The following is a 22,974-nucleotide window of genomic DNA, read 5'->3' on the forward strand; positions in this document are numbered from 1 at the left end:
CCCTCTCCTTTCCTCTCTCTGAAATCAATAAAGATATATTTAAAAAAAAAAAAAAAAAGACCACAGGGAAGCCCCTGGCTTCCCCAACATGACCCTGGTGTCCCCAACCTCCTTCCACCTGGTCCCCTGCACCACACTGCAGACACCCTCTGAAAGGCACCTGCTCCCTGTCATTTGCAGAGTTTTCTGGGTTGGCCAGCTCAGGTGGAAACTCCCAGACCCCATCTCAGCTCCGGGAGGCCCCCCGCCCTCAGCCCCCCCTGATGAGTGCAGGTGGGGGTGGGGTTTCTGGCCACTCCTGAGGTTGAACATTTTCCATAAATTTATTTTCTCTTTGAATTTCCTCGGGGGCCCTTGGGAGTTTGCAGGCTCTGGGATTTGCACGCCTTTTTTGCTGGATACTGAGGTCGTGTTATCTCGCTGGCAGCTTCTTTCTGGGCATATTTTTGTTCTGTTCTTTTCTATTACCATGATGTGAAAGACGAATTTTCAGTTTTTTATGAAAAAGTAGGGAGAGGAAATTGCTATGTCGTGTTCTTCTGAATTGTGTGCGTGTGTGCACGTGCGCTGCTGCTTTCTGAAACTCACCCGTGTGCGGAGACGCGCCTGCAGTGTGGGGCGGGGAGGGGGCAAGTGTGAATTAAGAAGCGTCCTCCCAGCCCCTGGGGTGCTCTTTCCCATGGATTCCACCCCTCCTGCCCCTCACCTAGTGGGCACTCAATATCTGTTGAATGCATGAATTTTACCTTACTTCTTTCCATCCTTTTAAAGAAGCATAACGTTCTAGATACTTCTGAAGCCCCGACTTCAGGGGACCCTTAGCTCCAGGTCTTCTCTGGTCTCCCCACAGATTTGTCACCACTCTTGGAATAAAACTTGGTGTTTCTCTTCCCATACATGTTTTTAGACTATTACTATCCACTTGTGTTTGCAAAAATGAGGTAGAGCGTCTTGATGTTTTCAAACTTCATGGAAATGGTATTACAGTGCACTTTGTAACTTGCTTTTGTTGATAGCGTCCGCTCACTTACCGTATTTTCTTGGATGGATAGACCGCAAATAATGAGTCGTTCTTTGGCTGATGGCTGCATTGGTTTGCTAGGGAATCATAATAAAAACATCCCTGAGAGGCTTAAACAACAGAAATTGATTGTCTCGCAGTCCTGGAGCCTAGAGGTTCTGAATCAAGGTGTCCGCAGGGCTCGTTCCTTCTGGGGGCTGTGAGAGAATCTGTTTCAGGCCTCTCTCCCACCTTCTGGAAGCATGAGTACCAAGGTTTATCCTGTCCAGAAAATCCTCACCTACACCAAGGTCATGGAAATGTTCTCTCATGTTTTCTACTACATAATTTCAAGTTTTGTTTCTCACATCTTGGCTTCAGTCCACCAGGAATTATTTGAGTGTGTGATGTCTGAAAAGAATCTAATCTTGTTTTCCCAGATGGCTTGCCAATGGGCGCACCCACCCCAGCTCATCTTCTGCTTCCCTGGTGGGCTCAGGCCTGGACATCCTATCCCCCAACATCAATAATGCCCACTGCTTGCCCAAGGCTCTCCCTCTGAAAAGGCTGAGCACTCAGCACAGTGATGTGGGTGTCTGCCTCAGGGGTGAGCCCAGCTGGAGCCTGCAGCAGTGGCTGTGTCCTTCTGGAAGGGGCTGCGAGAGTAGGGACAGTATTAATTACCTGTGGCTGCTGTAACAAATTGCCACGAACTTGCCACCTTAAAATAACAGAAATGTATCCTCATAGTTCAGGAGCTAGCCATCTGAAGTCCAGGGATCGGCAGGGTTGGTTCCTTCTGGAGACTCCAAGGAAGGATCTGTTCCGTGCCTCTCTTAGCATCTGTTGGCTGTCAGCAATCCTTGACACCCCTTGGCTTGTGGATGTCTCACTCCAGTCCCTGTCTCCATCTTCCAACGGCCTCCTCTCTGTTTGTTTCCCCTTCTGTTCTCTTCTAAGGACTTGTCATTGGACGTAGGGCCCACCTCCATCCAGGATGAGCTCATCTTGAGACCCTTAATTCCATTTTCAAATAAGGTCACGTTCACAGGTTCTAGGTGGACATATCTTTTGGGACAACTACTCAACCCACCACAGGGACCACCCATTTTATGGGAGCAGAGTTTCCACTCACACAGGACAGGAGAAGAGGATCCTCAACTATTGTTCCCTCACCAACATACAGTTCCTCCAGCTCCCGCGCCCAGTGAATGGCACCCAGTGTGCCCTTCCCTTTCATATCCTCTCCCCTCCACGCCCCCCCCATGGGTTATCCTATTCCTGGAAAATATATCTTAAGGAACTGATTCAATAGCATGAAGAAAATCCTCTCTTTGTTGATGCTTTGTTAATAATATCGAAAAGATGGACACAACCCCCAGGAGAGGAGGTAATTACTTAATTACTTCAACATTCATTCATGCAACCTCACCGAGAGACTGAAACGTGGACTCGGAGGGAGAGAGCAGGGAACAGGAGCCGGCGGGGCACCTGCTGCCCTCAGAGTGAGAAGGGGACCTGCCCCAAGCGGTGACCACGGACCAGAGAATGCAGACTAGGAAGTGGGCACAAAGGGAAATCTCAGGCTTACCCGGGGCCCTCAGCGAGTCGTGGGGATGAGTTGACTCGGGTGGGCCGGGCAGAGGCAGGAGGGCCATGGCAGGAGGAGGCGGCCTGCATAAGGTCAGGCTCCACGCTGTCTCTCTGGGACCCATGAGCAGCCACCAAAATTACAAAAGCCTGGCCACACGGAAAGGCTTAGAATTAGATACAAAATACAGCATAAAGCATGATTCAGAAGGGTGAGAAAGAGAATTTCCATAAGATCCAGCAATCCTACTTCTGGGCATGTATATACCCATTAAAAAACAAAACAGGGATTCAAGCATGTGTGTGTACCCACATCCATAACAGCATTTTTTGCAATAGTGAAAAGGTAGAAGCAACCCAAATGCCCAGCGATGGATAAACAGGTAAACAAAATATGTCATAGATACAGGGGTGGGCAAACGTAGGTTTACAATTTGAGTACATGAGAAACAATTTATTCTTTTGTTATTTATTTCTGTATTATATATTTGTCCATGCGAACAACTGTATATACAATGCCCACCCCTGTATATACAAGGAAATGTTATTCAGCCTTTGAAAGGAAGGAAATTCTGACATGTTACAACATGGATGAACCTTAAGGATATTGTGCCAAGTGAAATAAGACAGTCACAAAGGGACGAATAGTGTATCATCACATTCATACGAGGTCCGCAGAGCACTCGGATTCATCGAGACAGAAAGTAGGATGGTGGTGCCAGGAGCCGAGGGGAGGCGGGTGGGGAGCTAGTGTTTAATGGGGACAGAGTTTCAGTTTGGGAAGATGAAAAAGTTCTAGAGATGGCTGGTGGTGATGGTTGCACAGCAATGTGAGCGTGCTTAATGCCATAGAACTGTACACTTAAAAATGGTAAGTTTATGTTATGTGTATTTTACCACAATTTTTTTTCAAAAAGAATGCCTAATATAGTAGCTGGCTGGTGCAGGGGGCTTCAAACCCCAGCCACGCCTCTCTGCTCCTTTGTCCCTTGGGGGCATGCTCTTCCTCCGGCTCAGGTGCGGCGGGGAGGGAGGCAGACGGGTCGCTGCCTCCTGCAGGCCGCGGGTGAGAGGGGCAGGCGGGCCTCAGCCCAGTGGCCTCGTCAAGTACCTGCACGAGTTTCCCATCCGTTATTAGCTGTGACCTTGGACCAGCCACGTCTCCTTCTCTGTGTCAATGGGGACAATCGTATGACCTGACGACAGTGCTGGAGGATTAATGAGCACCCTCTGAATCGCCCAGCTGAGAGCGCTTTGCTGGGCCAGTGCTCCATGCCGGTTAATTCCTTTTCCACAGGGATGCGTCAGAAGTACACGCTTAAGGACACACTAACATAATTTGTGTTGCGCAGGGATGGAGTCGGGCAGTATATACATTTCTAAGTCATTCAAAATCCTTCTTTTAAATTTCGAAATCCTTTTTTATGCATAGAAGATCTAGGAGGATATTCACCAAAGTGTGAAGAGTGGGTGATGGGGTGTCAGGTAGGACTTTTTTTTTAAAAATTTCTACTAAGTGATCTACCTGCTCTGTAATCTTGGGCAAATAACCTGACATCTATAAACAGTTTCCTCAACTGCAAGATAATAGTATCTACCAACAGAGTGTGTCTTTAAAGATAAACTCTTTATTTGGGATGTTTCAAACCTTCACAAAAGAAGGAGTAGTCTAATGAACCTCTGTTACCCAGCTTCAACAGCTGCCAATCTTGTTTCATCTCTGCCTCCCCACCCCTCTTCCTGCTGGTCATTTTATTTTTTATTTTATTATTTTTTGAAAGTTTCAGGCAATGTATTTATTTAAACTCTCAGAGCCTTTATTTACTCACTAGTGGAACGTTGCAAATAATGCCTAAGCCAATAAAATTGTGGTAGCAAATACAGCTGTTGTTTTTTTAATTGACTTTTTTTTAGAGAGAGAGGAAGGGAGAGGGGGAGAGGGAGAGAGAAACATCGATGGGCTGCCTCGTGCATGCCCCTACCAGGGATCGAGCCCGAAACCCGGGCCTGTGCTCTGACTGGGAATTAAACCGACAACCTTTGGTGCACAGGACGACATCCAACCAACTGAGCCATAGCAGCCAGAGCTCTGCCGCTTATTTTAAAACAAATGCCAAATAGAGAGACTCTTAAAAAAAAATCACAATACTATTATCATGCCTAAAGTCTTTTGAAAACTATTTTTTAATATCACCTATTATCTAATCAGTGTTTAATTATCCTCGGTTGTCCCATAAATGTATTTTAATTTGACTTGCTTGAATTAGGATCCACAGATTCCATTTGGTTGATATATCCTTCCCCTCAGCGTTTCATTGGGACAGTTTTCAAACATCCAGTGAAGGTGGAAGAATTCACAGTGAGCTCCTGCATGACCCCTCAGTTCAACCAGTAACGTCACTGTACTTCCTTTGTCATATGTCTGTCCATCTTCCTGTCACTCTACAGTCAATGACAGTTTTAAGTCTCTTTTCATCTAAATACTGTCCCCTCTCTCATTTTTTCCTTTTACCATTTATTTGCTGAAAAAAACATATCATTTGTCCTGTAGAATTTCTCATTTGAGGATTAAATGAGCTAATATGTGCGTGGTGATTAGAATATATTAGGTACCCAATTAATATTCATTGTTTTTTGTTTTATTTATCTATAACTTCTTTTTTACCAAGTGAAAATACATCATTTTGTAGCAAAAAAAGTTTCAAAAGTCCCTGACTGCTTCATCTTTTCAGTGCCACATTGGTTTGCAGCCACACATGGGGCTCTGCCTTCACTTTGTTTGCTGGGTCCACCCCACCTATTAGACCCTCAGGAAGGACCACTAGCACCAGGCAGGTGACGGAATAAGGGGGTGTGGGGTAGAAACCAGAGCCAGAGGGGCTCAGTGGAAATGGCCAGGGTAGAGTCTGGGCCAGAAACCAGGATCAGCCCCTTTCCTGGGGCTGATGATGGTGACACCAGGAGGGAGGCCCAGAGGAAGCTTGAGGAAGGTGTGAAAAGCTGCAGAAATCCCAAGAGAGGGTGGAAGCAACACCTGTATCATTAGAGATGGAGCAGGAGTGCACGGCCTGGCTCCAGGGGCTGGGGCAGATGGAACAAGAGAAAGATGAGCCTCCCTGGGGATCCGGCAGCAGGGGCTCGGACAGCAAGCACGCAGATGAGGATTGCACAGGTGCTCGGTGGCTTCCATCGGCTGCTGCAGACAAGCAGGCGGTGGGTGGGGGAGCTCTGAGTTGGGGGGACACCCATCGTCTGTATGGTGTTGGGTAGGGGTCCTTCCCTTCTTTGAACTTCAGTTTCCCTCATCTGCAAAATAGGATGGTGGCCTGGAAGACCCCTAGAGTTCTGTTCTAGCTCTGGCAAGGCAGATGGCCATCTCATTGCCTCCTGGGGTTGCAGGAGGGGGTCAAGGTTGCTGGCATTTAATGGGTTGCCAGCCCCTTTAGCACTTCTTTCAAGAGCACGAACACCAACTGATTCTGGGCTTCGGAAAACAGGTCCAATCGTCTCTCACACACAGTCACGCCATATATATTTATCTATCAGTGATCCATCATAAGGTTAGTATGTTGACCTCTTTTATGTCTCTGCTTTCTGACTCAGTTTTTTAGGACCAGTCAGTGAAGAAAAGTACCAGGTCTTGGAGGCTCCCTGAGAAATCATACCAGTTATTATTACTGTTCTGTATCATAGTTCATATTGTAGCACCTAATTACTGAGACAACACATTTTGTCTGATATAACTTATTTTAAGACATGGAAGTATAGTTAATTTAGAAAATATTCCATCCCAAATTATGAGAATAAAAGATCATATCATGTAAGTTTTTTAAAATGGCAAAACACTAGGTACAGGTTCAAAACCATGGGTCACCCAACCAAAGTCAGAAATGAACCCAAAGTCCAGTGTCACGGTTCTGGATTCCAGGCCCTGCCCCACCCTGCCCCCTTCCATCCTGTGATCTCAGGCAGCGTTCACGATGGATCAGTAATGTCTGTCCTGGCTGAAGAAATGGGCAGGGCTGGCTTTCCCACCCCGAACCCAGATCCAGGACTTCCGAAACGAATCCTCCAGGTAGACTTGGCTAGTTACCGGGCACGTAAAATCTGCTTAAATTTTTCGCCAAGCAAAAAGGAAAAGCGAATAAATATAGAAAGAAACCACTTGCCTGACTCCCTGGCCCAGGACCTGGCCACCTGCCGACCACTGCCATTGCGCACCCACACGGCCAGAGGTCCTGGGGCCTGGCTTCGGTTCCTGGGTCGCTGCTGTCCGTCGAATGGACCTCATTAACCCATTGTGAGCCGCTCAGGTTGAACGCTCTGAAGCTGCCTGCGAGACTGGAGCGCGGGGCAGGCGCGCACACAGCCATCTGAACGGAGCCTCCGCGGTGGCTTCACCCGGAGTCAGTCATGTGCCCCCCAGGGCACCCGCGGCGGGTCCTCGTGAATCACAGCTGCTCCCGTGAATGCTCTGGTGTGAGTGTGAGGATGGGAGGGCAGACATGTGTCCGTGCCTGGTCCAGAGAAACAGGACGAGTGACAACCTCCAGGGCTGAAAGGAGGCCTGGGGATCGGGGTGCGCTGTGGTGAGAACTACCTGGGGGCAGAACCAAGGGGCGCTTCTGTGGCGGGTCTTGGGCTCTGTAATGGGTTGACTTATGTCCCTCGGAAGAATTTGAAGCCCTGGCCAGTGGGGCTCAGTTGGTTGGGCGCCGCCCTGAGCACTGAAAGCTTGCAGGTTCGATGCCCGGTCAGGGCACAAGCCAGGGCTGTGGACTTGATCCCCGGTGCGGGGCGTGCAGGAGGCAGCCAATTGATGTTGTGCTCTCACATCAATGTTTCTCTCTCCCTCTCCCTTCCTCTCTAAAAATCAATAAAAATATCTTTAAAAAAAAAAAAAAAAGATGTCAAAGTCCTAGCCCCCAGGACCTCAGACTGTGGCCTTATTTGGAAATCGGGTTGTTGCAGATGTAGTAAGTTAAGATGAGGTCATGCTGCAGTAGGGTGGGCCCCTGATCCAATATGACTGTGTTCTTATAAAAAGAAGACGTTTGGACACAGCCACACACAGGGAGAACGCCTGGAACATGAAGGCAGAGATGGGGGTGATACATCTGTCTACAAGCCAAGGGAAGCCAAAGATTGCCAGCAAACCACCAGAAGCTCGGGGAGAGGCCTGGAGCGGGTCCTCCTCCGAACACCCAGGCTCCAGAGCTGTGAGAGAATACATTTCTGTTGTCTGAGCCCCCCAGTTTGTGATGCTTTGTTCCAGCAGCCCCTGGACCCTCATTCAGGGGCTGACCAGAATCCGGGCATGGCAGCCTTCTCTCTGGGAGGCCTTGGGAAACTTCCTTTCCTTCTTTGAGCCTGGGGCCTGGAACCAGAACTCAGGGGGCCTGGCTGGACAATCAGACTCCTTACCTGGACATCTGGAGGTGGGAAATGGCGATGGTGACCACTTTGCCCTGGGCACTGGGCTGAGGAGGCCGTTTGGGGCCCGGCACCAGGTACACAAGCAGGGGCAGCTGGAACAGGCTCCCAGGGTCCAGGAGAAAAGACGGAGGGGAGAGAGGAGGCTGTGCCCAGACCTTGCTGTGATCCCTGTTCCTCCCCAGGCCGGCCGGTGAGCGGCGGCTGGTTTCTCGCGTGCATATTGTTTCCACAGAGGCCCCCCTTCCTTGTGGTATCACAGGGACAATATTTTAACTTACCTCTTTGCCTGTCTCTGGAAGGGCTTTGGGAACTGTAAAGGGAGGGTCACACTTTCTCAGCAGCAACAAACCTTATTGAGTGCCTGCTGTGTACGGGTGCAGGGTAAGAGGTAAAGGAACGCCGGGGCCTGCCCCCGGTGGTCCCAGGCCCAGGGGAGTGTCCCGGGGCACATGCGTGTAGCCACGCCTGCTCCCCCAACTGCAGTTCAGAACGAAGCAGTGAGGTCAGCCAGCAGAGTTCCAGCGTTTTCCACTGTGAACTGCTGAATGCTGTTGTGAAATGTCAGCTATCACATTCTTCCCCTTCCACATGGTGTTTTTTTTTTTCCATTTTGAGAGACATGGGCTAACAGAGGAAATATAAAATACATGATTAGGGCGCAAATAAGGCAACGCAGCCTGGCGGCTATGAGAGAGTGGGTCTGGTACCAGATCGGCTTAATTCAAGTGTGATCTCAGGCAAGTTGTTTAACCTCTCTGCACCTCAGTTTCCTCATCTGTACAGTGGACAAAATAAACTGCATTGCAATTTTGTGAGGACGAATTTTAAGGAGTTCACTATACAAAGTGCTTATGCCAGTGGCTGGCATACAGTAAGCCCTACGTGGGCACTGGCTTTTTTTTTTTAACTCATTTCTTAGAGAAGGGAGGGAGACGGCTAGACATCGATGAGAGAGAGACATCCATTGGCTGCCTCTTGCACGCCCCCTACTGGGGATCAAGCGTGCAACCTGGGCATGTGCCCTGACCAGGAATTGAACCAGTGAACTCCTGGTTCATAGGTTAATGCTAACCACTGAGCAACACCGGCCGGCCGAACATTGGCTCTTATTATTAATAAAGAAATGCACAAGGTTGGGGAACACAATGAAAGAAGTGGTTATTATTTGTAACAAGACATTTCTTGGAGGGCTTGCCCAGCTCACAATGACCTCCTTGGCTGTCCTCACCTCTAGGGAATGGTCATCATATTTGTATAACTTGGTTTGGATACTATGTTGGGCATCTGCCCCCAGCTGAGCCACCCAAGTCCTTCCCTTGGAACAGGCCAAACATATCCTAGTTTGTTCCTGGCTGGCCTCTCCAATGGCCACCTCTGTCATGCTGAAGTGACATCACAGATAAAGCCAGGATGTGGGGAAGGATGATGCAGAGAGAGGCCCCTAGGTCCCTGGTTTCTGGCCCTTTCTGAATCCTGGATACCTTTATGCCATTGGAGAGCTAGTGAGGTAGCTTTGCCTCCTTATAACCCAGCTCCGCTCTTTGCTGAAGCTACTCTGATTGGTTTCAGTTGCAACCAAGGTGTCTTGGCTAACACCTGGACGCAGGGGCCTGCCTTCTCATTTCTCTGCATCTGTGACACTCTGATCTTCCTGGAGTTAGAAGAAAATGTCCACTCCTTTCCCTTCAGCTCAGGCAGGCTGGAATCAGTTTTTGTGCAGTGGTTGAAGAAAGAAGAGACTGGGAGTTGAGAAACCATTTTGCCCTACCATTTATTGAGCACCAACTTCTTCCTAAGCCTTGTTCTGAGCACTTTACATGCATTATCTCATTAGCTCCATTGTGAATATCACGATTGGATCTGTTTCTCAGATGAAGGCACTGAGGCTCAGAGAGGTTAAGTGATTTAGTGAACATAACCCAGCTAAGGAAGGTGGACAGCTGGGATCTAAATCAGAAATATGTGCTTTCAAGCTCTTCACCATCCTACCTGGGGAACTAGGTAGTATCTTCCCAGTCTCTGGCTGTGAGACCTTAGACAAACCCTTTATCTTGCCTCAGCTTCCTAATCTGTGAAATGGGGTGATACCACCCACCACCCTTGCCCATCTGAAGGCTGTCTGGAATGACCAGTGCAAAGGGAGGTAAGGGCAAATTTTGGAAGAGCCGCAGGTTCTCCACCCATGTAACACCCCCCACCACCACCCCACTTCCTTTCATTGCTTCTTAGCAACTGACTCAGAGCGGATGGAAGGGAGAGAAAAGAGGTCACATTTAAATTGGTCAATTTGAGCAGCTCGCCACAAAGGCTGGTGTGGGAGAGAGATGCAATTAATCTGAAAAACACAGTGGTTTTTATTTTTAAAAATGTGATCCATGGCCTTCAGTCCTCCGCGTTGCTGTGCCAGGCATCATTTCCACGTGTCGGAAGCAGCTCGGCATCTGGGCTCTTCACAAAGTTCCTGTGGAATTTTTTAAAATGGCATTGATCTTCTTTTAAAAAATTAAATCAATACCTGCTCATTGTAGAAACTCTGGGGATGGTATAAAATGGAACACAGAATTTACCTTAAGGTGTTACATCCATGGTGGATGCATTAGTCAGCAACAAAAGGAACAGCCCAGGATACCAGGCACCAACACGGATCCTTCTCGAGAACTGTTATGTGCAAAGAAGTCAGATCCCCAAAAGTACACAACTTTCTTTTTTTTTAAAGTCCTCACCTGAGGATACATTTACTGATTGTAGAGAGAGGAAGAAAGAGACACACACAGAGAGAAACATTAATCAGTTGCCTCCCATATGCAATCCAGGTATGTGCCCTGACGGGGAATCAAAACTGCAACCTTTTTAGTGTATGGGTAATGCTCTAACCGAGCCACCCAGCCAGGGAAAAAGTACAGAACTTTTTATCCTATTTGTATGAAATTCAAGAACTATCTGTAGTGACAGCAACAGATCAGGGGGTGCTGGGGCTGGAAGAAGCACAAAGAAACTTCCGGGGCTGTGGGAATGTTCTATATCGATACCTTGATTAAGGTGGCAGTTACATGGGTGTATACCTTCAACACTTACCAACCTGTTCTTTGAAAATGGTGCATTTTATTTCATGTAAATTATACTTCAATCACATTGGTTTTAAAAAGGGGGGGTGACCTGTAATTCCACTCTCCTACTGTGGGATCTTAGACAAACCCTTGATCTGGCCCTGCTTACCTTGATCTTGGTTATCCAGAGCTAACCGCTATTAAGGTTTTGGTGTGTGTATGTAACTAAATCAATCAATCAACTGTGTGTAGGCAATATTAGCTCCAGGTAAGCTACCAATTCTCTGTAATATTTTTTTTTTTTTTTTAATTAACCTCAGACTTAATTCTTTGGTGAAAATGAGACAGAAAGGGGGTGAAGATGGTACTTCATGTTTCTTTAATGCCTTTCTTTGCCCCCTGAAACCAGAGCAGGTGGGTGAGTGGCACAGTAATCATTCAGCTGCCCATATCACAGGCTGATCAACAGAAAAGCGCTCCCCACCTTCTCCCTCCCCGATGATGAGCTGAGAAAATGAACCGACTTCACATCAGCTCAGAAGAGGAAGATGTTCATCATCGTCAGGATAAAAACACGACTCTTCTCCTTATAGCGGAAGAAAAGCGTATTTTATTACATGATCGGTACATTAAATGCCATCAGTACAGAGTGTGTGTTCCGTTATGGCAGTGTTTCATGCCTGCTAAAAATGAGGTTCGGGAGTGATCTCCTCGCTGATGTAATTTCGAGACAGAGTTTTCAGACAGAGCTTCGAGAGAGTTCCCCAAGAGCAATAGCTCCATGGGTAGCTATGAAATGGGGACCACTGAAGAACAAATCATTTTGTTTCCTGCTTTGGGTGCTTGGCACTTTATTACAAGTGTGGCCTCATGTCATTAAATAGACTCCAAAAGGAGGAGTTAAAAGAGGTAGCACCTTATTCCACCCTGAGGGTCCCCGTGTTCCTTGACAGTCTGATAAAGCCAGCGGTGAGATTACTCCAGCCCCCAGAAGCGGTGTCTCAGGAGGAATGCGCTGGTGCATGAGTGTGAGCAATATAATCTCCCCCAGACTGCAGCCCACAGCATGGCTGGGGAGCAGGCGGTGCCCGCTGAGAGGGCAGGGAAAACCTCTTCCTTTAAACCAGGGCTTCTCAGCCAGTGGTGCTTTTGGCTCCCAGGTGACACGTGGCAATGTCTGGAGGCAATGTGGTTGTCACAGATTGGGGATGCTTACTGGTACCTGTGGGTAGAGGCCAGGGATGCTGCTAAGTGTCCTCCAATGCACAGGACAGCTGCCTGCCACCAAGAATTATCCAGCCCCAAATGTCAATAGCGTGAAGGTTGGAAACCCTGCTGAGATGTTGTATGCAGAGTGTCTGCACCCCAGTTGGGCAAATGGGAAGGGTTCAGAGAAGTGGACTGGCTGGAGGGTCCATATTTGAGGCCGTGTAAACACGGGTTCTAAAGTGATGGTGGTGATGTGAACTAGCTAACGCTTACTCCAAGTGCTTACTCTGGGCCAGGCTGTGAACCTGACAATTCTGGAAAAAGGTACTGTTATGACCCCACTTTACAGTAAATCAACTGAAGATACACACAGCTGGAAAAGGGAGGAGAAAGAGGCTGTTTTCTTCTTGGTATACTTGGGGGGGGGGGGTGTTGGTTTTTGCAGGGAGGAGTTGTCTGGTTTCCCCTGCTTAACTGTGAGCTCCAAGAGAACATCTTATGTAAACTGGATCTGTAGCACCCAACAAAGTCCCTGACACTCATAGGTGCTAACACATAGGTGTTGAATGGAATGGAATGAAATGAAAGAATGAAGGAAGCAGGGCAGTGTTGCCTAGTGGTTAGAACGTTCTATTGCAGTGAGATTTCCAACCATTCAACAGATAAGCATTGTGCACCTACTCCGGGCCAGGCCCTAGAGGAACAGGTAGAGGCATGCTCAAGCTACCCTATATTGGCTCGTGAGAACCGATTGTTAATTTTTCAGGAAGCTTGCAAGCTAGTTGTCAAACAGCCATTAAATAAGAATAAATTACAAAGTTACCATGAAATAAATTATATATTTTAAAAGGTAATAAAAGGCACCACCTCCTAATTATTCTACTACATTTTACTAGTATCTCTGTTCTGGAGGTTATTTACGTCTTTTGCAGGGGTCGCCAAACTTTTTCTGTACGAGGGCCAGAGAGGAAATGTTTCAGGCTTTACAGGCCAGGAGCTGAATCTGGCCCCTCAGCCACTGTTTGCTGTCCCCTGGTCGGCTGTGTCTATAGGGTGGAAATATTCTATAATGGGGCACATCTCTTTTCAACTCCATGTTCAGTCATGCATGTTGGTAGCTTAAAATTGGCCATGGTGGGAATATTTACACCATGGAAATTGTCAAACACTGTGAATCAGGGCTTTCCTTTTTTTCAACAAGTTGATTGTTAAACATTTACCAGCATACCACTGGACACAAAGATGGGCAAGACTGGAATGTACCCTGCCCTTCTGGAGGGTACAAAGTTGGGCTCATGCACCATTTCGTGGTGGGGTGGGGCAAGGAGGGAGTGGTGCAAAGGCTGGTGAAGGTCTCCCCTGGAGACCACTCCAAGGAGGACACCCATCTATGGGTGTGTCTGCTGGAGGGGTAGGGCTGCTAAAAGAAGGTGCTCAGATGGACCTCTCCTAGGACTGGCCATCCACAACTATGCTCCCCTCCCCCACCAGGGACTTTGGCACGTCATCAAATTCCATTGTGGGCAGCAGGTCTGTCTTTCCCCTCTGAGTTAGCTCAAGAGGAGAATTCAGGGACTTGGGAGTTGAGATGTGAGCTCATGACGGCAGTTTACTATCTACTCACAACCCCAGCTCTCAGCACTGTACTTGACACATGTAGGTTCTCTGCCCATGCAGCCCAGAGGTGAACCCACAGTGGGTTGCTGAACTCAAGTGATGCAGTGAGCAGGTGAGAGCACAATATGGTTCTTTGGGACCTGGCTCAAACAAGAGGGGACCACCAGCAAAGAATGCAGAAAATTACAGGTTTGTCTGGTCACCTTGTTGAATGAACTGGCCTGTGGGAGCTCAAGGAGAGTGAAGGGTTCGTGAACTTCCGTGTTCTCTCTGCTGCTCTGTAAACCTCTCAAGTTCAGTGCTAGGAGGGGGAACCCTAAGGGGCTGGGACCTTTACTCTGGAGAGTCTGGATTCCGGTGGCTTTGAGGATGACTTAGGTGCATGATCCATCTATGGAAACTTGACGGGCTTGTGTCTTGTATAAAGGTGGGGGGGTCTGCAGGGAGGGGGCTTTTGATGGAATGTGACAGCTGGACTCAAATTCATTTCTAGGTCAGGAACCTGGAATAGTGGGAGGTGAGGGGCTCTGCAATGAATTACATGAGTCCCAGTCTAGGAGGCTGGGGACTTGACTATCACTGACTAAACACCAATGACATCTCATCTTATCCTGTCTCAACTTACTGACCTGGTCCTATGGCCGGCACGTTTTGAAGCACCAGGGAATAGGTGAGTGTCACAGTCAGTCATTGTCTATTTGTTGAGTCCTGAGCCAGCTCTGCTGTCAACAAGGAACTCCTGATTTCTGTCCCAAGGATCTTTTCTTGTTACAGCATCTTGGGGGCTCCATGGCACTGATTTCAAACTAAAATTTAAAAATTATTTAAAGATGACCTATTGAACTCAATACTTTCATCTCTAAGGCCTCTGTTCTGCATTCCTGGGGCACCTTGTGCACCTTGGCAAACAGCTAGTTTCCTGCACAAGCCAAGCATCCTCCCACCTCTTTGTATGTGCCACTCCCTCCCACCTTCCAGGAGCACCTTTCTGCTTCTTCACCTGATTCCTAAAGACCTCCTGAAGTCAGGGCATGCACCCAAGCATCTGCTGGGTTGTGTTCCCTCTCTGTTCCTGGAGCTCAAGCACAGTGTGGTTGGTCATTGTCTTTATTGTCCTTTATCTGATCGCCATACCTGGGCCCAATCCTGACTAGCTAAGTGAGCCAGGGCAGTAGCTCAGCCTCTGTACCCTCATCTGCAAGAAAGGATGGAGATGGCAGCTATGTCATGAGGTTGCTGTGACAAAGGAAAGGTGCATGCATGCACAACTGGTAGCACACTGGAAGTGCTTAGGATACTGTGGTTATTACAGGAATTACTCCTGTGACAACATACAGTAGGAGCTCAACAAAGGGTTTAACTGACCTAACCCCATCCCTTAACAGCCTAGGGGGGTGTCTTGGTCATAATCACCCCTTGCACCCACATCTACAGCATGAGGTGAGGGCTCAGGTTTGCCCCTTTCTTGCTTGGTGGTTTTCTCAAGGCCTCAAAGCTTAAAACTTGAATGAAATGCCAGCAAATTGTGGGGAGATGCTGAATACCTCATTTTCTAACTAAACTGTGCCTCCCTCAGGGCGCAGGAGAAAACAGCTCTGCCCATCTCCCGGGCAGCCTGGACATTTGAGTCTTATTTCTGTGAGGGACTGGGCCCTGCCTTCCACCCCTTGCCCCCAACCCTGGCCAGGCTCAGGGGAGAGGGTCTTTGGGGAGCCCCTCCATGCTGTCTGTTCTGGGAGAGAATGGGGAGGAGATAATCCCACCACAGGGACTCTGTGGAGAAACTGCAGCATTCACGATTCAACACACGCTCACACACCCACGTGTTCACTACAGGGCACCTTCACTTAACAAAAAGGTGAAAATCTGGGGGTTTTGGTGGTATTAACTGCAGAAGCGTGTGGACGTGAGGAAGCCGGATGGAGGAGTGGAGTATTTGCTGGGTGGCGTTAGGTGTCTCCTGATGGCAGAAAGGGACCGTTTTGTTTCAGTTCTAGTTCCTGTGTGACACTGCGGTTCATTCCACAAAGGCGCTTCCAGTATGATTCTTTCCCCCGCCCGGTGCTGGGCCTGGGGATGCAGAGATGATGGCCGGGTTCTGGTCTGAGGGGAGAGGTAAAGAAGCTGGAGCTACTGGGGTACAGGAAGAGGAGGGGGCAGTCCAGTAACTTTTGGGGGGGAGGGGTGTTTTCTAGGTTCCTAGAAGGGGTCAGACTCCAGAGGCAGAAAAAAGAAGGGGGGCTGGTGAGCCTGTCCCCTCCCTGCAGTCAGCTGGAGGACCCCAAAAGCCAAGGCGGGGAGATATCTGCAAAAGGCTAGGGGTCTGCAGTCCCGTAGGCTGAGACAGGGCAGCGGGGGCTCATTCTCCAGATAATTGAGGGGGCGCTTTCAATTCGAGGGCACATCTCTGTCTTACGGCCCCACCTGGCCGGCCAGACGGGCGGCCTGAGCGGCGCGGGCTGTGTCAGAGGTCGAGCGGTGCAGCCCCCACCCCCAGCCCCGCGAGCCGCGCCCGCCCCGCCCCGCCGCGCCCCGCCCCGTCCCCGGGGTTTGCACCTGGCCGCGCCTCGGCCGTCCGCGGTGACCTGTTTCGGGGCGTTGACCTGTTTCCGGGCGCTGACGTTTCTGCTCCGGGCCGTCGGGATGGGGAGAACGGGGAGCGGGGACCACCGCTCGTCCCGGGATCGGGACCCGCCCGCGGGCCTCGCGGCTCCGCACCCGCCGCGGCTCCGGCGGGGGCGCGGCTGGCGTGACGTCACGCGCCCCGCCCCCGCGGCCCCAGCCCACCCTCGCATTCCGGGCGGGGCCGGGCGCGGGCCCGCGGGGACTCGCCCGCCGCAGCCCCCTCCCCAGGGGCCGCCCCCTCCCGTCCGGCCGCGCCTCCGCCGCTCGCGTCCGCGCCCGGCCGCCGACTCCGCCCGCGAGAGGCCGAAGCCGCGGCGGCCGCCGCCGTTGCCGCCATTGACGTCAGAGGGGCGGGCACATGACCCCGCGGGGACCAATCGCGCGGGCGCCGAGCGGCTTCTGCAATCTCTCAACAGAGCCGGCCCCCGCGGCCCCCGCCGCACACTCGCCCGCGGACGGCCGCCCAGACACACGTACTGTACACACGAGCGGGCGGCGGGGCCGAGACACGCCCGCCGCGCGGCCCCCGCTCGCCGCCGCCGCCGCCGCCGCCGCCGGGCCCCGGGCCGCCCGCGTTCCCGCCCGCCCGCCCGCCGAGCCGGTCCGGCCGCCGCCGGCATGCGCCCGACGAGCTAGGAGGAAGCCGAGCTCCGCAGGAAGGACCGAGCGCCCGCGGCGCCAGCCGCCCTCCCGCCGCCGGCCCCTCCCCTGCGGGCGCCCCCAGCCCCACACCCCCCCACCTTCCTGAGCGGTGGGGGGGTGCGGGCCGCCGAACGGGGGCCCCGCCGCCCCGCAGCCGGGACAGCCCCTTTCCCCGCCCCCGGCCCCCTCCCCGGCCCGGCCGGCCATGGATCTGACCAGCAGCTCGGGCGGCGGCGGCGACCCCCGGCAGATCGAGGAGACCAAGCCGCTGCTGGGGGGCGACTTGCCGGCCCCCGAGGGCACGAAGATGGGCGCCGTGCCCTGCCGCCGGGCCCTTCTGCTGTGCAACGGGATGAGGTACAAACTGCTGCAGGAGGGCGACATCCAGGTCTGTGTCATCCGGCACCCGCGGACCTTTCTCAGCAAGATCCTCACCTCGAAATTCCTGAGGCGCTGGGAGCCGCACCACCTAACGCTGGCCGACAACAGCCTGGCGTCCGCCACGGTGAGTCTCCGCGCGGCCGCGCGCCCGCACCCCCGCGCGCCCCTCGGAGCGGGAGGCGCCCCCTCCCACCGCTGCACCTGGAGCCCCGGGCCTGCTGGGCGCCGGGGGGCGCCGGGGGGGCCCGGGGGTGGGGAGATCCCGGCGCCCCGCTCCTGGCCTGGGCTCGGGGCTAGACTGTGGAATCCGAAGCTCTGCCCAGCCGGCGGTTCGGGGAGCCCCTTAGAATTCTGGAGAGGATCTGGCCCACTCCAGGCTGAGCATTTGGGGACCTCTCCGGCCCAGCGCTTGGGTTTCTTAGGGATGGGACCGTGGGATAGACCCGGGGCTGGGCCCTGATGGTGGTGAGGGTTCCCTTTCTGAAAGCCTGCGGTGGACGGGAAAACAGAACAACCAAAAAACAAAACAAAACAAAAAAAACCCCAAACCCCCAACAACCTCAAAACCCAAAGAATTTCCAGAAACCAATTATTTTCCTTATTCGACCCATCTTTTATTCTTTTCCCCTCCCCGGGGCTGGCAGGCAAAACTGGGTGCTTCCCTTTCAGAAAAATCTCTTTTGCACGCGGGGAGGTTGGAAGTGGAGGGGGAGGGAGCAGGGGTCCTGGACTGTCTCCTCCCCACCCAGGGCTGAGGGTCAAGTTCTAGCGTGGAAGCTGGCCTGCGGGGCTCTGGTCTGGCATTGTCTGTGAAGTGTGTGTAAACGTGTGCGTTTCGTCACTGGGGGTTTTATTTTGTTACTGTTATTGTGTTTAAATATGTGGCCGGGACTGGGTCGGCTGGGTGAGAGGGAGAGAAGTCATTGATCTGTTTCTGAAATCAAATCTGCAAGGTGGAGAAAGACAGCTGTGGTGGGGTCGCAGGGCGGGGGTGGCAGGCAGGAGCCTGGACAGGATGCTTTGTGTTTTGAAACAAGGACAGTTTAAAGCACCAGATAGATCTGCTTGGGCCTGAGCCTTGCTTAGAGGGTTCCTTCCTCTATGGAGAGGTGACAGGTCTTCCCCAGAATGCACACTCCCCCCTGGGGCCACTGTGAGTCTGTGTGTTTACTAAGCACGGGGAGCGGGGCGGGGAGCAGAATCCACCGCCTGCCCACACCTGTGCCAAGAAAACCCAGCCAGGAAACAGGGTGTCGCTTACATGGCATGTCACAAACGTGTAGCGTGTGTAGACATTTCCTCGGCATCCATGTTCCCTTGGCAGTGTGTCACAGGCCGTGACACATGCTCCAAGGAATGGGGAGGGGGAAAAGTTAGCAGAAGAAACCGTACTCCTCGAAACAACTTCCCCCCTCCTGAGAACATTGAAGCACACGAGGACTTTTATTCTGAATTTTGGGTCCGACGTGCTGAGAACACCTATTTTTTCTTTCCTGTGGGCACGTTGGTGCAATGTCTGCAAAAGCTGCTTTCTCAGGGAGGATCACTAGTTGTCGAAAAGCAGCCCAGGCCCAGTTTCAGGCTCATGCATGTTCTTAAACCCATCGTGAGCCACAGGACTTAGCGTTTGGCTTTTCATTTGATGGAGGGAAAGCCTCAGAAAATTTGCCCTCATGCAGCATTTCAGATTCGGGGAGGAACTAGTGTCCTCAGGAGTTCCCTGCCTGGGACCTGGAGCTCCCAAATCTGGCTTCAGAATTGTACCCTGGCTCAGGGGGGCTTTATTTTTTTCTGCCAACCCTCAATATGAAGGGGAGTTGGGGGGAGAGAAAGTGGTTGAGAGGCACAGTGACTCTGTGAGAAGGACAGGTTGAGCTCGCCTGTGCTCCTCTAGGAGAAGCGAGGAGTGTGTCCTCTGTTGCTGCTGGCCACAGTCAGGGGGAAGCCAGCTTTGGAGTCTCAAGGCCCCAGACTTACCTCTGATTGCTCAAGATGTATATGAGAGAGAGAGAGGAAAGGAGGAAAGGCTGAAGGAGGCACTGGTTTCTTAATCAACGAGAGGCCCTGGCCCCACCTCACCAGCTAAGGCGGGTGGCACTTTGGTAGCTTGGACCTTTCTGGAGAGGAGCTGTGATTTTTAGGACTGGGGACTGAGGGCTATCCATGGAACAGGATTTGTCTCAGAAGAGCCTTGATGTGGCGTTGGGAAATGTGGAAGGAGGAACTCTGAGCAAGTGTCCAGTGAACTGGCATAATTCCCCTTCCTCTGCCTATCATCACCAAGCCCCTCGGGCAGGGCTGGGGGTGTCCTTAAACCTCCCCATGGTGGGCTCCAGTGGGGTACAAGGCTCTCTGTGCCAGGGCCTGTGAGCATGGAGGGGGGCTGCTGAGGGCAGGCCTGATTGAGGCGGTTGCCTCCAGGGCAGAGGTGGGGTTGGGACTGCTACGGGGGACCTTGCCTCATCATGAGACACCTGGTTGGTGTCCAGGCCCTAGGAAACAAAGCAGCCCCGAGGGGTTTTTCTGAAGCCTGGGCGTTATGTAATCTGTCTGCATTTTATTGTGCGGCCCAAGCACTCTATTGAGAAATATTAGCCCAAATGAAACAAAGGTGAATTTGAGTGCAGCTCACTACAGCAAGCTCTGTGGCTTTGTAGAGTCTCCCGGCAGCCTCAAGCTGCCAATATATCAAGTATGTTTCATATTCTTTCTTGAAATGTGCATCATGTGTATATTAAGCCATCTGTACAGTCCAATTCAGAACCATTTGGCAATGATCTGGTTAATTGTGTGGGCTTAGGAACGAGTGTCACGGTTATTGATCTGGATTCAAATGAATAAACAAATGTACTCTTTTTGCCCAACTGTCTTTGGGGTCCGTCTACACTGATCCAATTAACTGGATTGTTGTCAGAGATATAAAGACCAGGCTTCCAGCACCACAGCTGTCTCGGATAGGGTGGAAGCATATGGGCCTCCCAGGCCCACCTGGGTGGCAGCTCCTACTGGCTGCGCCCCTCAGGCGGACCTTTCTCAAGTCCCTGAGATGGGCTCAGACTGGGGCCCCAGGGACTGGCAGCCTCACTCCCTGGCCTGGCTGTAAACTTTGCCTTCTGTGGGGTCAGGTTGGAGCTTGCCCTGTGCCTGTCTCCTGGGCCGGTTACTGATTAAATCCTTGCAGAGCCAACAGTGTGCCTGACGTGGCCTATGACAGCGCTGAGCCTGATGCACTCTGTGCTTGAGACTTTGGATCCGGAAAGCTCATAAACAAAGAAGGAAACACAAAGACGACAGTGACCTGGCTGACGGGTGGGGTGATTGGGAGGCATCCGCCCCTTCCCTGGGGTGCACATGACCACACCTTGTGGGGGAAGGGCCCGCCTGCCCAGGCTGTGGCCCGGACCTGGCGCCTCATTCCTCTTTTGCATCCAGACTTCCCAGTCCCTGGGCCTCCCTGGGCTTTTGTGGTGGCGGTCGTAGCATTCTGCATAAGTAGTCAGATCTGGTGAGACCAGAATCCATTTTGCTGTTGTGTGTCTGGGTTGAATTTGATCACCTGCTAGACATGTTTGTCCACTAGAAGAGGGCTTTGTCTGTGTGCTTTGTTTCTTTTGCACCCAAGAAGTACAAATAAGCTGCTTACATTTTATTTCACCTAATTTTGTGCATGCATCACACGGCATCCCATGGTGGATCCAATCCGAAAAGTCTTATTCATTGACCCAACAGGGATCGGAGCACAGGTGACAGTAGTGTTCTTTATTCTCAAGCCTTAATTCATCAGTGACTTGTTTTTAAACTTTCACCACTTGCTGCTCCGATTGAAATGTTTCTAGCCTTCTTGTCATGGAGAAGAACAGAAAAGTCACCTTAATTCTCATCTGGTTTCGTTAGTCTGGTGTTTTCTTGGGGCGAGCAGCCTTCTTCTAAACTTGCACTCTGCTTACTAAGCCTCTAGCTCATCCCATCAGTGTGGTTTCCATTGGAGAACTGAAGTTTGTGAACCACGGGAACGCGTCTAGATGTGCGTGTGCACGTGTGTTGACTTTTTTCACTTTGTATCATGTACCACTTCCCGCCTTTGATTTATGTGATGTTTATTGTGGCAGTTAGTAAACACAAGGAATTTTTTCTTTCATTGCCAATTGTCACAAGAAGATTTTTGAATGTATCAAGTTTATTTCCCAGATAACTTGCCTGATTGGAGGTGATGGAGAGGAGGTGCAGAGACAGAGAGGAGAAAAAAATCTAAATTCTCTGTAAACAGCAGATGTGGTCTGCCTTCCCTAGGCTGTGGTAAATAAGTGCATTTTAAGGAGGGAGTACGTTTTGATGCTGCCATTCATTTGGCTGGTGCAATCTGAGATGCCCTTTCTGGCCATGGGCAGAAATTGTGCCTGTGCAGGTGGAAGGGGTTTCACTGCTTGTGGCTGGGCTTTGCTACTGAGCTGTTGATGGAGGCAAGCGAGGCGGATATGTGCCTCCTGCTTGGGTTCATGGCCCACAGGTGGCTTCTGCATAGGGCCCACTGACTCACCTGGCAGTGAGAGAGGGAGGGCATTTCTAGGGCACCGTGTCCCGCAAGGCTGGGGGAGCCTGGTAGCCGAGTCACCAAAGCTGTTCCGGGGCAGAGGGGCAGCCTCTTTCCAGGCCAGCCAAGCTTGGCCCATGGGGGTGGTGTCCCCTTGGTGTTTTGGCAGAATGGACTTTGAGATGGCTGAGTTATGCCTTTGATTAAAGGATTCAGTGAGATTAAGCAAGGCTGCCTAATGGTTTAGGGTGCCCCCATCGTAGGGCAGAACAAACTCCAGTTTGCCATCACTTGGTGCTGGCTCTGGATTCTGAGGTTATGACTTCCTCGCTGTGTGACTTTTGGCACATGCTTTCCCTTGCTGGGCCTTGCCTTTTCTCCTTCTGGAGGGTGGAACAATCCTACCTCATTGACAAGGTTGCTGTAAGGATTGGAGAGAATTCAGTTTAGCACCTAGGATGGCCAGCACAGAGCAGGGGTGTGACAAGGGCCCAGTATTCCAATTCATGTTTTCCTGATTGCCCTGAGAGAGCTTGTGTGAAACTGCACAAGTGGAAGGGGTTACTGCTATTTAAAAACGGGCAGTCTCCAGAGAAAAGTCTCCTGAGATGAGCAGTGCATTTGGGAAAGTTAGGGCTATTTAGCAGATCTGGTATGTATGGAAGCAAGAAGTTGTTGAAAGTTTAAGAAAAATTCCTCAGGGGGCATAGTCTAGTTTGTTTTGTGTTTTTTTAAAAAAACACACCACATAACTTTTTTTTTTTTTGGAAAATTGAAGCAGTGATGCACACATCAAATAAATTCAGGAAGCCCAGCAAGGCATATGAGGAAAAATGAAGCGTCTCTCTTATTCCATGTCCCACAACCCCTAGTTCTCCTAGGCAAGCCCTGTTACC

The 22,974-nt window shown here is 51.1% G+C and overlaps 1 protein-coding gene and 1 long non-coding RNA gene across 2 annotated transcripts in view; one reads left to right on the forward strand and one right to left on the reverse strand.

The window, feature by feature from the left end:
• Positions 1–10,400: 10,400 nt before the first annotated feature.
• LOC308548209 lies at positions 10,401–16,639 on the reverse strand. The gene is made up of 4 exons (XR_013997584.1): positions 16,456–16,639; positions 14,529–16,002; positions 10,594–10,684; positions 10,401–10,487 (listed from the first exon to the last, which is right to left on the reverse strand). It is a non-coding gene; the product is annotated as an uncharacterized lncRNA (long non-coding RNA).
• Positions 16,640–17,307: 668 nt separating this feature from the next.
• Positions 17,308–22,974, forward strand: part of CMIP (c-Maf inducing protein) — a 221,440-nt gene continuing 215,773 nt past the window's right edge. The window contains exon 1 of the mRNA XM_081117874.1: positions 17,308–17,671. Within this exon, the coding sequence (XP_080974000.1) occupies positions 17,372–17,671 (300 nt within the window). The 5' untranslated portion in view covers positions 17,308–17,371. The remainder of the gene's footprint in view (positions 17,672–22,974) is intronic.

Source organism: Miniopterus schreibersii (assembly GCF_964146895.1).
Source record: "Miniopterus schreibersii genome assembly, chromosome: 18".
NCBI classification, from domain to species: Eukaryota; Metazoa; Chordata; class Mammalia; order Chiroptera; family Miniopteridae; genus Miniopterus; species Miniopterus schreibersii.